The 16,377-nt window shown below is 33.3% G+C and overlaps 1 protein-coding gene across 11 annotated transcripts in view; it reads right to left on the bottom strand.

Annotated features, from left to right (window-relative positions):
• LOC125834553 (auxin response factor 8-like) overlaps nt 1–16,377 on the bottom strand; it is a 771,942-nt gene that overhangs the window by 45,036 nt on the left and 710,529 nt on the right. For 3 of the 11 annotated variants that reach the window (XM_049513691.1, XM_049513696.1, XM_049513695.1), the window contains exons 7-14: nt 15,335–15,425; nt 15,067–15,231; nt 14,856–14,978; nt 13,755–13,830; nt 11,432–11,579; nt 10,020–11,005; nt 9,743–9,933; nt 8,970–9,462 (exon numbers count right to left, since the gene is read on the bottom strand). The exons of 6 other annotated variants lie outside the window; for them this stretch is intronic. In XM_049513691.1, coding sequence (XP_049369648.1) covers nt 9,294–9,462; nt 9,743–9,933; nt 10,020–11,005; nt 11,432–11,579; nt 13,755–13,830; nt 14,856–14,978; nt 15,067–15,231; nt 15,335–15,425 — 1,949 coding nt within the window. In that variant the 3' untranslated portion in view covers nt 8,970–9,293. Of the gene's footprint in view, nt 1–8,969; nt 9,463–9,742; nt 9,999–10,019; nt 11,006–11,431; nt 11,580–13,754; nt 13,831–14,855; nt 14,979–15,066; nt 15,232–15,334; nt 15,426–16,377 lie in introns of those variants that run through there. 2 more of the 11 variants (XM_049513692.1, XR_007443364.1) reach the window with 2 other exon arrangements.

Raw genomic sequence — 16,377 nt, 5'->3', positions numbered from 1 at the left:
TCTTCTTATTTATCTACATAGCTTTACATTTTTCACCATTATCATTGTTGAAGCTTTTTCAATAGATGTTTGGTATAAAAATTATAACAACTAATGCATTTTATGAATAAATAATTTTTCAATAGACATATTTAGAACATATCTAACAAATTAAATTTATTTTTTAAAGAAAACATACCCATTAATTCATTTTTTAAAAGTCATGGACTCAAGAGTAACAAAATCAAAGTGAAGTAATTGTATATTTAAAAAATATCTTCAAACTTGTTAAAAGAAACTAAAACAAAATAATTTTTTCTACATTTTTAAAGAAGGATCCTACATGTTCTCCTAAAACCCATGAAGAATCAAAATCAAAAACTCAAATTATAAATTAATCATGAAAAGTTTAGAGGGAGAAAGAATAAAAAATTGGGAAGAGAAAAGGTGACTTGAATTTTCGTTTTTATAAATTGTTAGAGATATAGAAATTTATTAAGGTAAAAAATGGTGTTTATTATAGTTAGGGTTGAAAAAATGATTGGGGAAGAAAGGAAGAGGAAAGAGGAGTACTTATTTTATAAAAAATTTTATTAAATGGTGAGATACACGTGTCAAGTGTGTGTATTTCACCACAAGACACATGCCTGGTAATGACATTTCAGGGAGGAAATAATTTCACTTTAAAATAGCTCAGGGGGTAATAGGACCCCCATAAAGCATAAATGTGTAGTTGGAAATCCGTAATAGATTGAGGAGTCATTTGGCCATTTTCTCTATACTATATATTGCTTCTAATGTCGTATTTCATGATAGAATGAATCATATTGAGATAGATCGTTACTTCGTTTGAGAGAATATCGAGTCTAGACACATTGCCACTAGTTTGGTCAGCTCAAAATATCAGGCAAATATTTTCATAAAATCACTCCGAAAATCCAAAATTGACTATATTTATTGCGAACTAGAAGCATGACTTATACACTCCAACTTGAGAGAAAGAATTAAATATGATATAACTAAATAGTATAATAGATATAAAATATTTAAATATATTATAATTAGTAGTTTAAATATATAATATTTTCAAACATGGTATACTTACATAGTGTAGATATGAAAATGTCACTAATCCCTATAATTAGAGAGCTAGCAGAGTGTAATATTTAATTAATTGTTTTCTGTTGTAAAACTAAAGCAAAACAAGATAAGAAATATTGAAGATGATAATATAAATAGGAAGACAAGAGATGAGAGTTTTTCTTATTCTTTCAAATAATCAAGTGTATACAATATGAACCCTTATTCCTCTATTTATAGTGTAATATAGAGGCATACAAAAGGTTGGTCATAAACATGACATTAATCATGAATATTATGGAGGAGGTTATGGAGGTGTAATTTACAAGAATAATGGTTATAAAGGTGGAGGTTATGGAGGTTATGGTTATCTTCATAATGGAGGAAAGTTATGGAGATAATGGGTAAGAGTAACTTCTTGGTGTAGTGGACATCCACACTACAATATTTTATAACACTCCCCCTTGGATGTCCATAGATAATATGCCTTGTTAAAACCTTAATAGGAAAAAACCCTGTGGGAAAAAAATCCTAGTGAAGGAAAAAGAGTACACATATCTTTTAATACACTTTGAATGTTGCCTCGTTAAAAACCTTACCAGGAAAACCCAATTGGGATAAAACCATGGTTAAGAAAAAGAGTACAACGCATATTTTTCTCCCCCTAATAAAAACTTTACTTGAAATCTCGAAAACAATGTACTCCAATCTTGTATCACAACTTCTCAAATATTGATGTTGGCAATCTTTGGTGAATAAGTTTACAAGATTATCACTTGAATGGATCTTTGAACGTCTATCTCACCATTTTGTCGAAGATCATGTGTGAAAAAGACTTTTGGTGAAATATACTTTGTCCGACCTCCTTTGATTGTATCCTCCCTTTAATTGAGCTATATATCATTTTTGTATTTGGTGGTTGAAATATCCTTTTCAAAAGAAAATCACATATTTTCTGAATATGATAGATCATGATTCCAACCAAACATATTCCCGACTTAATTCATATATCAATATTATTTCTGCATGATTTGAAGAAGTGGTTACTAATGTGATTCTTTGAATTTCCAAGATATTATTATCTCCATATGTAAATAATAGTCCATTTGCGATCGAGCTTTATGCAGATCAAATAAATATTTTGCATCTACATAATCAAATCATTTCTAACTCAGAGATTGATCATTTCAATTTTATACGTTGCTCGTCTTTTCTTCTCAAAATTAAATCACACATCTTCTATGTGTTGAGTCACTTTCTTTGTTAGTTTCTTGGCATAACTTGAATGATAATATGGCAATCCCCTTGTAGACACGTAATTTTTGACCAAACTTAAAATTTTACACCATTTTTAGAATTGAAATATTTTTATAAATACAAATTAAACATTTTGACTTTTCTTTTATTTTATTAAGTTTATTTTTAAAAAAATTGAAAACAACAAAATAGAATCACTTTTTAAGGTAAGTTTTATTTTCAATTGTTTAAAAAGAAATGAAAGATTACAAAAAATCTATATTATTTTTGAAATTAAGTTTTTATAAATAAGCTAGTATTATTTAATTTTTTATATATATATAGCTAGTTGACTTTTTCTTAGATTTTTATTAATTTTAAATAATTAGGTGATATGTTATTATAATTTATTATTTGTAGTTAATTATTATTCTTTTAAAAGTAGAATAAAACTAAAATAAAAATAAAAATAACCTAAATAATTTAACAAACCTACCCCACTCCTACTCCTATCAAAAACATACTACACGTAGAAAACAAAAAAGGGAAAAGGAGAACAAAATTAAAAAAAAAAAAAAAGTTTTTGACTTATTTTTCAAAAATTAAAAAATAAATAAGAAAAGAAAAGAAAACCATCAACAAGTTATACTCCCACTTTCACTCAACTTCCCCACACTCCCACTCCCTCACATTTTCCTCCACATTCTACATCCCACACAATACAACCCACTACCCCACACCTACACCTATCCTAACACCTATATACAAAGACCCACATACTACAAAAAAAGAAGAAGGAAAAAACGCACAGATCTGGAAGAAAAAAAAATATTCATATCATACAACACTCCTATTTTATATTGACAACCAACACGTACAACATTCACCAAAAAATCCAATACACAAAAAAAAACAGAGATCTCACCAAAAAGAAAAAGAAAAATCACCCCCCACTTTATATTTTTCACTCACAAATAAAGGTTGAGTCGGAGGTTTATTTTGTGGTTTCAAGTTCGTGATTTCCTATTAGAATCGCTTTCTTTTCGTGAGTTTGATTTTCGCAAGAGGTACTATTTAACATTTATTTTATAATTTGATTTTCATGATTATATAGTACTTAATTTTGGTGTCATGAATTTATTCAAATTTCATCTGTGTTTAGCTTTGTCATTATAATATTGAAATACATGTAAATATTTGTATTGTTGAATCTGGATTAAAATATGATATAACGTATAATTGCTTCTCGCTCACCCATGAATCAATATTTTTTCTTTATTCGCTCTATTTTATCAAGCGGAAACGTGACTCGTGGATTGTTGTTAATTAATTTGATCAATTCACATATTTTTGAGTTATTCGTTGATAGCATAATTTAAGAATGGACTAAGTAAATCATTGTTTGTTAACCAAAAAATGCATTTTTATACTATTTAATCTTTATCATCTAAAGTCTCTTAGATTCTTGGTATTATTAGGGTCATTGATTTAAGGCTAGTTTCAAGTTTATTGTGAATATAAAGGTTAGATTTATTTTTTCTTAAAAAGGGCCCTTTTATGAGTTCATTAATTTATGACATTAGATTTGGGGGTAATAACTTGCAAATAATAAAAATCGCCTCATTGTTTAAGCAAAAATATTTGTTAAATGAGATATAGTCACTAATTATTAGTTAAAGTGTACTCTTAATGTATTTGTTGTTTTATTATGCTTTCATTAAAAAAAAATTATAAATTAATTACGCTCTGTTTAGTTAATGCTTGGAAACACTATTGTTGCTCTTACTTTATTTGTTTATATTTTGTTATGCTTCACTGAAAATTAATAATTATATTAAAAAATTGTAAATTAATAACACTCTGTTTAGTTAATGACTGAAAGTACTTTTATGCTTTAATAAAATAAGGTTTAATTAATTGAATTTAATATTTTGTGGGGGAGGTGATAAGTGACATATAGAAAAGGTTTTGGTCACTTTAACATTTTGACGTTGACATTTGCTTTTAGACTGTTTTAACATAATAATAGGTATATATTAGGATCTATTATACATTGGATGAGTACAAATGTAATTAAATTTCTCTCAATTAAGAATGTGGTCCCGCATATTTTTGAGATACTTAAGAAACTCCAGGATGCGGTTACGCACCTTGGACAAATTCAAGGATGCGGTTGCGCACCTTGGCCAAATTATTTTAATAATTAACTTTCATTAATTTAAATCAAGAGGTGTAAATAGATATTATTAGGTGTGAGGTACTCGATAAAAGAAGACAATTATGTCTCTAAATGTTAAGATTGAGAATGCAGTTATGCATCCGATTTGAGATTAATAAAATTCAACAATAAAAATAAATAAGAGCAAATCATGGCCGTAATAATGTATCCAAATAATAATAATAATAATAATAATAATTTAAATGTAAGTCAATAAAAGCGACCGTGCTAGAACCATGGGACTCGAGGGATGCCTAATACCTTCCCCTCGGTCAACAGAATTCCTTACCCGAATCTCGAATTCGTAGACCAAATAAAGAGTCATTTCCTTTTGATTAGGGATTAAACAAATAGGTGACTTAGAACACCATAACTCAATTCCAAGTGGCGACTCTAAAAAAAATATAAAAAATATAAAAATAAAATAATCCCTTAATCAATACCGTCACTTAAATTGGAAAAACCCTACCGCCGTGCGCAAAAAGGGGTGTGACACCCCTCACATAACTTTTTATATGTATATCAAATAATCTTCTAGCATTTGCATAACCATCAATCTGTAAGTGCACCAATTGCACTAATACATGACATTTTAAATCATTTTCATGAGATCAAAAATATTCTTTCTCTGTGTTAAGCAATCTCAAAATCATTGGGTACTCAATGGAATTGCTTTAAGGCATTTTAAATCCTTCAAAAAATTTCATATAACTTCATCGTCTAGTTAGACATAATAATCATTATGCATATTCAAGTATTTCATCTATTGCCAGACTGAAACAAGTCTCATTGCATCCACCATTGAAGAATATATCTCCATTTAATAATGTCAGGAATTTTGCGAAACCCTTTATGCCCGGAGGCACAAATCGCACTTTATATCTTACGGTTATACTTTCACACAATGATTCATTTGTACTACACTGACATTATATTTTAATCCATGAACTATAAGATCAAAAACATCACTTTTCTAAGTGAAACAAAATATACTTGAATAGTGCCAATCATTTATCTGTCAACACTATATGACAGATTCAAATTTAAGATCCTCGTAACCATTTATAGCATTGAGTGCTACTTCATATTAAAGATACCATCGACGGTCATTTTGATATCGATTCCAATACGACATAACATATCGAGATCTCTTCATTTATCATCATTTTCAGGTACCTCAACCTTTGCCTAGGTTTTATGAAGTGTTATGTCATAGTGCTCTTTCAAAGCACTCATTATCATGACCATTTTGATAATTTGCTCCTCTCCTTCCTCAAGGAGTTTTACATTTGGAATCGATTGGTCTATCACACTTCTGGTGTACCATAGACTCTGTCCTTTAAGGACTATTTATTGGAGCATTTGCAGCTTAATTAAAATATTGGGTCAGCAAATACATCTGGCAAATTATTTGCAACATTTTGCAAATGAATTATCTCGTGAACTTCAAGTTCATTTTTTTTTTAACGAGGATCTAGATAATTCACCCCACACATAATTTTCAGCTACTAAACATATCTCCCCCTAATGTTAGGAATCTAACAGTTACCCCCAACCTCATTTAGGGATCCATCTTTGTGTGTGGTGGAGCAATAAAATCATATGTGCACACATCAAATTCTTAGATGGAAATTATTTGGTTCCTGACCCAGAACCAATTGTGATGGGAGAACCTTGTTGGCTTGATGCATACACGTTAAATAAACGCATCTCATACCAAATTTTATTTGAGAGATTTGTTCTCATAATCAATGGTCTAGCTATAATTGGAGGCAAAACAATTTCTGTTAAACCAACCAGTATTATCAACATAATTTTATAGTTTGGAACTTTGCTCTTAATTTAACAATTTGAGCAAACAAACTTACAAAAACCATTTGTAAGTTGATACAAATGCACATGTGACCGTACCATAGATGCATCTATTAAATCATAATAGTAAGCGGTCCACATGGCAGGTGAACGGGCCCATATTTACCTTTCTATATGTTTCAAATGATTTCAAGGGATACCTCCGCACCTTAGTTGATACAATTATCATTTTATCATGAGAACAAGAAACACAAGAGAATTCTTGAAGAATCTTGTATTTCTTCAAACATATAGTCACATGAATTCTCAATTTCTTTTGCATCACATCTGAACCAGAATGGTCAACCGGTTATGCCAACTGATATTTATTCTAGTAAACTTCTAGTTTGCTTTTGCATGTGATTCCTTCATCATGCCCATATCTTCATACAACAAACAAGAGAAAGACGGGTAACCTTTTATATAAATATTCATAACCCGCTTTGATTGTAGTAATCTAAAGATATTTAATCTTTCAATAATTTACAGTCTCAATATAATAAATTTTATTTCAATTCCTTCGAAACTTAAAAAGTTTCTTTTGAGACTTACTACAACCCCAATATTATGAACTATTTCATTCCTCCGGATAGTAACAAATTAGCCCTTTCGGAACTCTCAATTAATTTTGTGTACCACCACAAATTTCACAACACCATTCTTATGGTGAGCATCTCATTCAAGGAGAAAATTATTAGTATTGTCATGGTTAAATTTATTACATGCAAGACTTATTTCTTGATAACCAATGACAAAATTGTGTTGCCACACAATAATATTTATTTTGGTCATGACCACAACCTTTATAGAAAAGAATTACTTATTTCTTTTGCCCTCCAATAGTTCATGATAAAACATACCACAATATTTGTGTAGTATTCAAAGTGTATGATCAAAATGACCATTTATGTCAAAATATATTATTTTTTTTCAATATCTCAAACCTCCCGTAGAGGTGAGATGTGACATTTATCCAACCATACATGAACATGTTCTTACCCATACGAACACAAGTCACATTTTCTTCAAGAAATGAACCATAACCATTTGAACATGCTCCATAAGTTTTTATCAGAAACTCATTGTCATGTTTTGGCTTTATCAAATTTATGTGACTCACCTCAACATCACTTTAAGAGGTCAAATGTACCAAATGTACTACCACTTTGTATTCCTTTATTTTGATGGAGGATTTACAAAACTTTTCAAATTTGGGTTGCACTAACAACAATGTGCCCAATAACTTCTCATACCACTTTGATGGATAAAAATTACCTCCACATTTGAAGGAGCATCTTTAGAAACAATGTGTCCAATAACCTTTCATACCACTTTAATGGACAAAATTACCTTGACATTTGAAGGAGCATCTTAAGAACCCATAATGTTCTTCCTTTTAATTACCACAATGATGACCATTAACATTTTACCACACTCATATTTATACATTCAACCACTTGTCATTTTTCAGACATATTATGCACTGCTACCACATTCACATAAGAGAATGGAGCAAATTAATTGGGTAAATTTCATGACTTTCAGTCAAAAGTATAAAACTTTATGTTAGTCATCATCATATCATCACTATAGTGCATTAGGACGTAAACCCAATGTCTTACCCATATAAAGACGCCTTTGGTCATAAATCAATAGGACTTGAACCCAACTTCTTATTATGATGGTGCACCGAGACTTTAACTCGATGTCTTACCCACTTGGTGCGGTGAAACCTAAATTCATTGTCTTACCCTCAACCAATGTCTTAATAAACCAAATGCATTACCAAAAAATAAATATTGAATACCATAAATATAATCTGAATGTGACTTAAAATTGAATAAAAATGAACAAAACTAATTAATTAGAACAACATGTTGGAGCCAAATAAAAGTCCCAAGTAAAAATAAATTAAAACATTTTAATAGTCCCTCACAATATTGTTATGAAGATTATCATAATTTACTAACCATTTTAAAATAACCACAAAATAAGTTTTGTTAGTACAAATAATATATAGGATATGAAGTATACCTTGCAACCGAAGAATTACTAGGATAATTCATAAAAATCAAGAAATACCTACCATTGATTCTTTGACAAAGAATGAGCAACTCGTGCTGATAACGTGTTGTAAGACTAAAGCAAAACAAGATAAGAAATATCGAAGATGATAATATAAATAGGAAGACAAGAGATGAGAGTTTTTCTTATTCTTTCAAATAATCAAGTGTATACAATATGAACCCTTATTCCTCTATTTATAGTGTAATATAGAGGCATACAAAAGGTTGGTCATAAATATGACATTAATCATGAATATTATGGAGGTGTAATGTTACAAGAATAATGGTTATAAAGGTGGAGGTTATGGAGGTTATGGTTATCTTCATAATGGAGGAAAGTTATGGAGATAATGGGTAAGAGTAACTTCTTGGTGTAGTGGACATCCACACTATAATATTTTATAACACCTTGTTTACATCATTTGTAACAACTATTTACCTCCCATTATCTTGAGGAAATAGTCAATGAATACAATTCTCAATATCTATTCTCTTCTTCAAATTTCTCAAACAAAAACAAACCTAAATTGAAACAGAACTCAGTCAATTCAAGAGTTACTTGCCAAATATAGAAGTGCAAAAGCAAGTTTTAACACTTGCAAGATTCTTAGTTTAAATCACACCTCAGCGAATTATACTAACTTGTACAACAGGATTACAATGAAAACTACACCATACAAATGGAAGATGCCTAAAGTCTTATTACAGCTAGATCCAAATGCAAAATACAACATAAAATTAGGAGATGGACCAATTTGACGAAAGCTAAAGAAGCCAGGCTACGAGGCATGCAATTTGAATTTCTGATCCTCGAGAAGATCGAGAATCAGAATTAGTTTTCTTCTTTTAAAGCATTACAACAATCAATACTCCGGAGATGGCATTCCAGAAATAAGATCTCGATCATCAGCACTAGTGCTGCTCATCCTTTCAACCACTCCACGGTTCAGGGATTCAGGCTCTTCCTTTCCCAGCTTTTGCACGTCTTCAGGTGAAAGGATTTTTATATTCCAGACGTTATTGACAAACGCCCTGAAAATACCATGTCAGGGAAATAAAGAGAAGATTATAATTTTATAATAGGACTACAGAAAAGCCAAATATTGAACGCTACGCCATAGGTTGAATAGACAAAAATCATGTGAAGGTAAGATAACAGACTTGTGAGTTAACTAAATAAGAAAAAGCAACCTTACAAATCAAAAGTTGAGACATAGGGAACAAGTTTTAAAAGCATATGTTCTTCCTTCAGCTGTAGTGGAAATTCAAGAAAAAGTTATATAATAAAGTCTTCCCATGATTGGACACTTACTCCCATGGGTCGTCTCCAAGGAGAAGGATATCATTCTCCCTGTCAACAAATACAAGCTGCCAGCCTGATCTTTGAGGGTCTTCAAGGAACCCCTCAATACCGAACATCTGCCCCAATTCCCGTCGCAGCTCATGATAGCTGTGGAACTGGGCAATATCCAGTGACCTCCCAACACACCCCGATTTGTAAACCTGCATAGACAAAAAACTATACTCACATAATTGTCGGATGCACTAAAGCCAATGAAAAATTTGACCTTAAACAGCAGAACTGGCACCTTGACAAATGTATGGGTTGCATTTGGTGGATCAATTTGTCCTGCATTGTGCAACAACTCAGAAGAGTCTTGCACATAACCATATAAAGAATTCTGATATCCCGAAGCCCCAAGTGGCATTGTGGACATATCAGCGTATGTAGTAGTAACATTAGACACTGTGGTCGGAAGGAGATGCCCTGAAGAATCAACATTAGCACCAAAAAGCACTTGATTCTGGGAATCCAAGTTACAATTTTCCCGAGAATTGGATCTATCTTTCCCATATGTTGGGAGTGGTGAAGAGTTGGAGCACGTATTTAGTTGTGACTGCGTAAATTTTGACATCCAGGACTGTTGGGGTGGCTGCTCAACGATTACAGACTGACCAGTTCTGTTGATATTCAATGAATTACCACTTCCTTCAGAACACAACGAACCTAGCATATTTTGCACGCCCAAAGGAGTAACAGATGCTGAAAACTTTGAGTTCAAATCTGTAAAATCTACTTTCAAAAATGGAGAGGAAACACTTGATGGTTGCCTCTGCTGGAGCTGATCGTGTGGGATTTGGAATGCTTCTTGGTAAACGTGTTGATGAGCCTGTTCCTCCGACTGATTATTGGATTGCTGCTGTGATTGCCTTTGCAGGTTCTCTGACAGCATTTGGGTTTGAGCAGGCAGCATATGCTGATGAACTGCTTGCTGCATTGTTTCCTGCTGTTGCAGAATGGAATTATCAGTACTTGCATGTTGGAGATATTGGACAGGCTGCTGAAACTGCATTACTTGCTGTTTCAGCAAATCGCCACTCCCGAAACTTTGCAAACCAGTAGCCAGCATAGCTTGATAGTGCTGATTTATATCATTTGGGAAAATTGTTGAATCAATTCTCTGTTGCATCCAAGGAAGCATGCCAAAAGACTGAAGATTCATTGAATGAGGTCCTAGCTCACCAGTATTCCCTCTTAACCATGCCATTTGATTAATAGCTTCATTGTTACTATCTACAAAAGCAAAGGAGAAAAATTACTAGTATGACTTCTGGAATGAGAATTGTTGGCTATCTGAACAATGATACTGCTATAGACTCGTGTTTTTCCCATTATATCATGGCTATTTGGGTGGGGAAGAGAGGATGAAGAACTTTGGGGATTAGAAGAGACATTAAGGGGTTGTTTGGTTAAAAAGCAGGTTATCCTGGGATTATAAATCTTCCCACCTTCTATCTGGGAAAGATAATCCAATGATTGTGATATAAAGTTTATCCCGGATTTAGGTAATCTCCTCAACCAAACACAACCACAGGTTTAGTCCCAAATTCTTTCTTTCTTGATAAGCACACTGCAGACTTCACAATTTTCCCAAAATGAAGGAAAGATAGGATTTACAGTTTCAATTCTCTAACCACATGACCATTCAGTGTGCCATACCTTGATAAGATGAGGTTCCTGGATACAAAGGCCGCTTTAGTCTTAGAGGAAAAAGAGATGGATACATCGGAAAAGTAGTCAAAGGCTCAATCTCCCATAATGAGACCCTCGGTTGCCTCTCTCCTGCAGTTGACTCATCCCAACCAACCTATAATTTCAAGAAATTTGTTGTATAAATATGAAGTGTTATCAACAAAAGTGAACGTTTTTCACCATACAAACAGTATATGATTATAGAGCTGTAATATCCTTGTTGTAGATAATTTTCATACAACTAGCTGTTAGACAAATTATAAGGATTAGAGCACTTATAAATCTGATTTCTGCAAAAGCTATGTGAAGTTATGTTGCTCAGATTCGGGTGCGAGTACCTCATACGGGGATACAGCCAATATGAGTAAATATTTGATTAAGTAAAGTAATTTAACTAAACTAGAAAAATTTATTTTTTATAAGCACCTACTATTTTTTTCACAAGACAAACCCAAAAACCAAGCAAAATACCCAATCAAGATTCAAGGCCAAACACATATACAGATCCTTAAACTTAACTCTAATTTTCATTTTGACACTTAAATATATGTGCAGTTCTCATGCTGGTGACATGGCATTATAAGCCACTGAGAAAATGACACCTGGCTCTGGATTAAAAATAAGATTTTGAGCTTTAAAAGAAAAAAGAAAAACCTCAAAATTTTCAACTGCCCTCTACGATGACCTCCTTCCCCTTCTCCCTTTTTCAGATTTTCCTCCTCTTCTTCCTTCTCTATTCTCTTGTGGCTCTCTCCTCAGCCCTTGTTATCCACCATATTAAAACTTGTTTGGATCCATTTTTGGATTTCAATTTCGAATTCTTACTTTTTTAAAATCAATTTTTAGGTGAATATTAAAATGATTTTTTTATGAATTGTGTTTTCTTGGTGATATTATTAGAAAAGTTGAAATTTTGAAATTTTAGTACAATATTTGGTCTTTAGCTTCTTCCATATTGATAAAATAGAAAATTTTGACTATGATTATAGTACTATTTTTTAGGATTTTTTTTTTTTGATAAAGGTAACATTTGTATATCAATCATCAGCTCAAAGCTGGTATACAAAATTTACATCATATCGTCCCTCCACACATGTGTGTCGGGCATAACAAAAGATACAGAAAAGAAAAGAAGAAAAAAGAGAAACTATCCCTATATAGATCATTGTATTGAGATTTGTTGATTATGCCATTGAAGGTGGTAAATGAGGTAGGAAAAGCTATGAGATGGAACCCGATGATGGTGGAGACAATAAATATAGCGGTAGAGGTGTTGTAAATGGTAATGAAACGGAGAAAGTGATCACATAGATGATTGATGTCCCGGGGGTAGTGGTGTTGTGGTAGAGGTGGCAGTGCATATAAACAAGATGAAGAAGACAAAATAATTATAATTAAAAAGAATAAATATTTCCTTTTGTTTCTCTTTTTACACGCTCAAAAGATTGTGTGTTGCCCACATTATACCATGTCAGCATTTTGTGTTTAAAAGGCACACATATTATGATGTTGGAGGGTCTGAATGGAATAAGCATGAGTTAAAGCATCAAAATGAAAATTAGAGTCAAATTTAAGGGTCTGTATATGTGTTTGGCCCCCAATCAATCTATATTGGTCATACATCTAAATCCAGTGTGGATCCGAACCACACCCAAATTATGTGCGACCACCACAGGTGCATCAGGGATTTTGAAGGGTTGTGAGTCAAGTATATCAAATGCAGTAATGCACAAAACCTTCCAGTGCACCTTTACATTCATATATAAGCCATGCCAGATAGATGTGGGGGAAAAAAGAACTTGACACCATACAGAAAGTCAGACGTTGCAGCATGGAAGTTAAACATTAGATCAAATTTAGACATAAACTATTTAACTTTCAAGTTAAATGAATTGCTGATAGATGACAAGCATTTGATCTCTTATAGTTAATAAGAGACGAGCTACAAGCAGCAGAAAAGTAGAGGCAAACCACAGATAACAATTGAAGAAATAATATTTTAAGGCACTAGTTTGATGTTGATTCAGAATGTGGTTTCCGGTTGAAAGCCAAACACATGAGAGAGAGAGAGAGATCATTGACACATGAGAAGGATCCAACCCACCCGATGTGTGAGGTTCGACTTGAACCGACCCACCCACCACCCGAACCTCAAACGAAGTAAAAGGAAAAAAGAGAAAAGCCTTCAAACATTGACACATGAATGGAAAAACCATGTCAACTAATGTAGTTACAAAAGAACAATAATAGAGAAATGCTTAAGGGAAAATAAAAATAATAGTCCATGTACCTTGACAGACCGCCAGTGAGAGTTTGCCCAGCGAACTGGATTGAAGTCACCAATCCCAGTAATTGTGCCCATGTATCTGAAAAATGACAGAACCACCCAAAAAGAGTTATCTATTGTAATGACAGGTCACTTACGTTAGCTGGTGTTTTATGTGTATGGATCCAGGTGAAGATGTCGACCATCTTCTTTTTCATTGCCAATTTGTTTTGAGGTTATGGTGGGATATCCTTACTTGGTTTGGAGTGCAATGGGCAATGCCAAGTACTGTGAAAGAGATGATGTAGTTGGAATTGCGGCAGATGGAGAAGATGGCACACGGCTTGGAATATTGCTCAGCACTTATGCGGGTACTATGGAGAGAGAAACATGCGATCTTTTGAAGGGGTGGAGATGAATTATGTACAGTTGATAGTAGCCTCTTATCCCTTATTTTCCATTTGGTGCACCCATGAGATCCCTGTAGCTAGAAGATTGAGGGACTATTCTAGAAAACCATTTCTTCTTGTAGGTTTTATACTTTTTGGTATACCTCTTGTATACTGGCTTTTGTTTCTGCCCACACATCCATAAAATCTTATTGGTTTATCAAAAGAGAGAGAGAGAGAGAGAGAGAGAGTTATCTAACAAATATACAGGCCAAAGATTTCAATGATACACACAAAGGTACGGCACCAACTTACTAGCAATGAAAATTTAATTTGACTGGTTCAAAAATTGGTTTATTTACCAGAACTAACCACCAACTTCATTAATTGAAACCCTAATGCAAGAATGCAAATATATTTTCCCCAGTACTAGACAAGAATGATATGCACATCTATGGGCCATAGGGGTAACAATCCCGGAACATCACCCCCAATTCATCATTCTACATAAGTAGACTTAATTCTCCAACTATAATTCATGATGAAACAAAACATAGGCAAAGATACATATTCGAGAGCGTTTATCTGCAGTTAAGTTTAAAATAGGTGACCAATACATCAATAAGAAACTACAAGCCTACTTAGATAGCACTTCAGACAGAATAGATGAGGAAATATGACATCAAGAAAATAAAAGGAAATCTTTCACTTAAGATAAAACAACTTCATTCCATACCTTCGAACACTTGATTCTTCAGTTTCAAATAGCATCCGAAAGCGCATTCCAACAGAAATGCATGTGTGATATACAGCTTTGATGTATTTTGAAAGTGGTATAACAAACTCGGATGGGCTAGCCCTAACGCAAGAAGCACGTGAGAAGAAAAAAGCAAAAAAGGTAATAGCTATAAATGAAAACACAAGGGGGGAGTACTGTTCCGTACTACCTTGGGTTAAAAAAGACAGTGAAACAGCTATTAGTAGCAGCAGCATGAGCAGCCGCAGCAAGTAATCCGATGTGCATGCTATCACTAGATAGAACTGATGATGGCATCACAGTCTGGGGTCGAATTGCACGCCGAATTCCCAGAAGGAGCTGATTTTTCTCATTCCTGCACAGAACCGACTATCTCAGGAAAAAGCCTGGAGGAAACTGTCATGCAATAATATGTGACTGATGTACAGTAGTGTCAATAGAGCCTGGCTAAACAGTACCAAATGAAAAGAACAGAATCTCCAGCAACAAGCCTTTTGGCACTAACAAACACACTCCAGCCAGTAGTAAGAAGATGCCGCTTAGGCTGTCCTGTATGCAAAGTGAGAAAACATAAACAGATGATAGCATACCTGGTACACATTTATCAGTTACAACACAGCATTACACCTTCCTTCCACATGCAATCAGGAAGCATCCTTTTATCCAACAAGTTATTAAAACAAATTTTTGAAAGAATATAAGACTCCAATTTAAGTTAACAGGATTAGGATGACAAAACAATCAATGAAAGCAGCAACAACAACATACCCAGTGAAATCCCACAAGTGAGGTCTGGGGAGGGTAGAATGTACGCAGAGTCGCAGACCTTACCAGTACCTCGTGGAGAAAGAGAGGTAGAATGAAAGCATTATATCAAATTGCGTGTGAAAGTCCATAAAGTTTGACATGTAGCATTTACATGTACCAAGAGTTTAAATAATTAAATCTCGAGTAGAAATGAGCATTAACTTATATTTTTAACTGTAATTTTCTTTCTGGATAAAGTATATTCAGAACTGTAGTATTCTTTTGCCACCAACTGTCCAATATAACACGGGAGTTGAACTCCTTAACTTCTTTTTGCAACACTGAAATGTGTAACAAAAGACTAAACTAAAATACTTATCCTACTTCCATACTCCACCCACCATCACCCTAGACCATCCATCAACCTTCTAATTTTTTAGTGCAGTTTCATACTATTTTTAGTTTTTTCCACCTCCTTACAACACTGAAATGTGTAAAAAGGGATTTAGAGATAGAGGGAGTAGCTAATATACTTATCCTGCTTCCATACTCCATCCACCACCACCCTAGGCTATCCATCCACCTTTTGTATTTTTTTAGTGCAATTTCATACTATTTTAGTTTTTGCCGCTTAATTTACTTTTTTAATAGGCAGTGTTGCTAAATTAAAATTAGCATATACAAGTTCAGTGTCACTTTTAACCAAAAAATCAGACACAAGTTCCCCAATACCCTAGAAATACTTCCTTCATCC

This window comes from Solanum verrucosum, unplaced genomic scaffold (genome assembly GCF_900185275.1).
Source record: "Solanum verrucosum unplaced genomic scaffold, falcon-dt-bn FXZP01000287.1, whole genome shotgun sequence".
Taxonomy (NCBI): domain Eukaryota; kingdom Viridiplantae; phylum Streptophyta; class Magnoliopsida; order Solanales; family Solanaceae; genus Solanum; species Solanum verrucosum.
The sequence above is the reverse complement of the archived record's forward strand: the minus strand, read 5'-3'. Positions and strand labels throughout refer to the sequence as shown.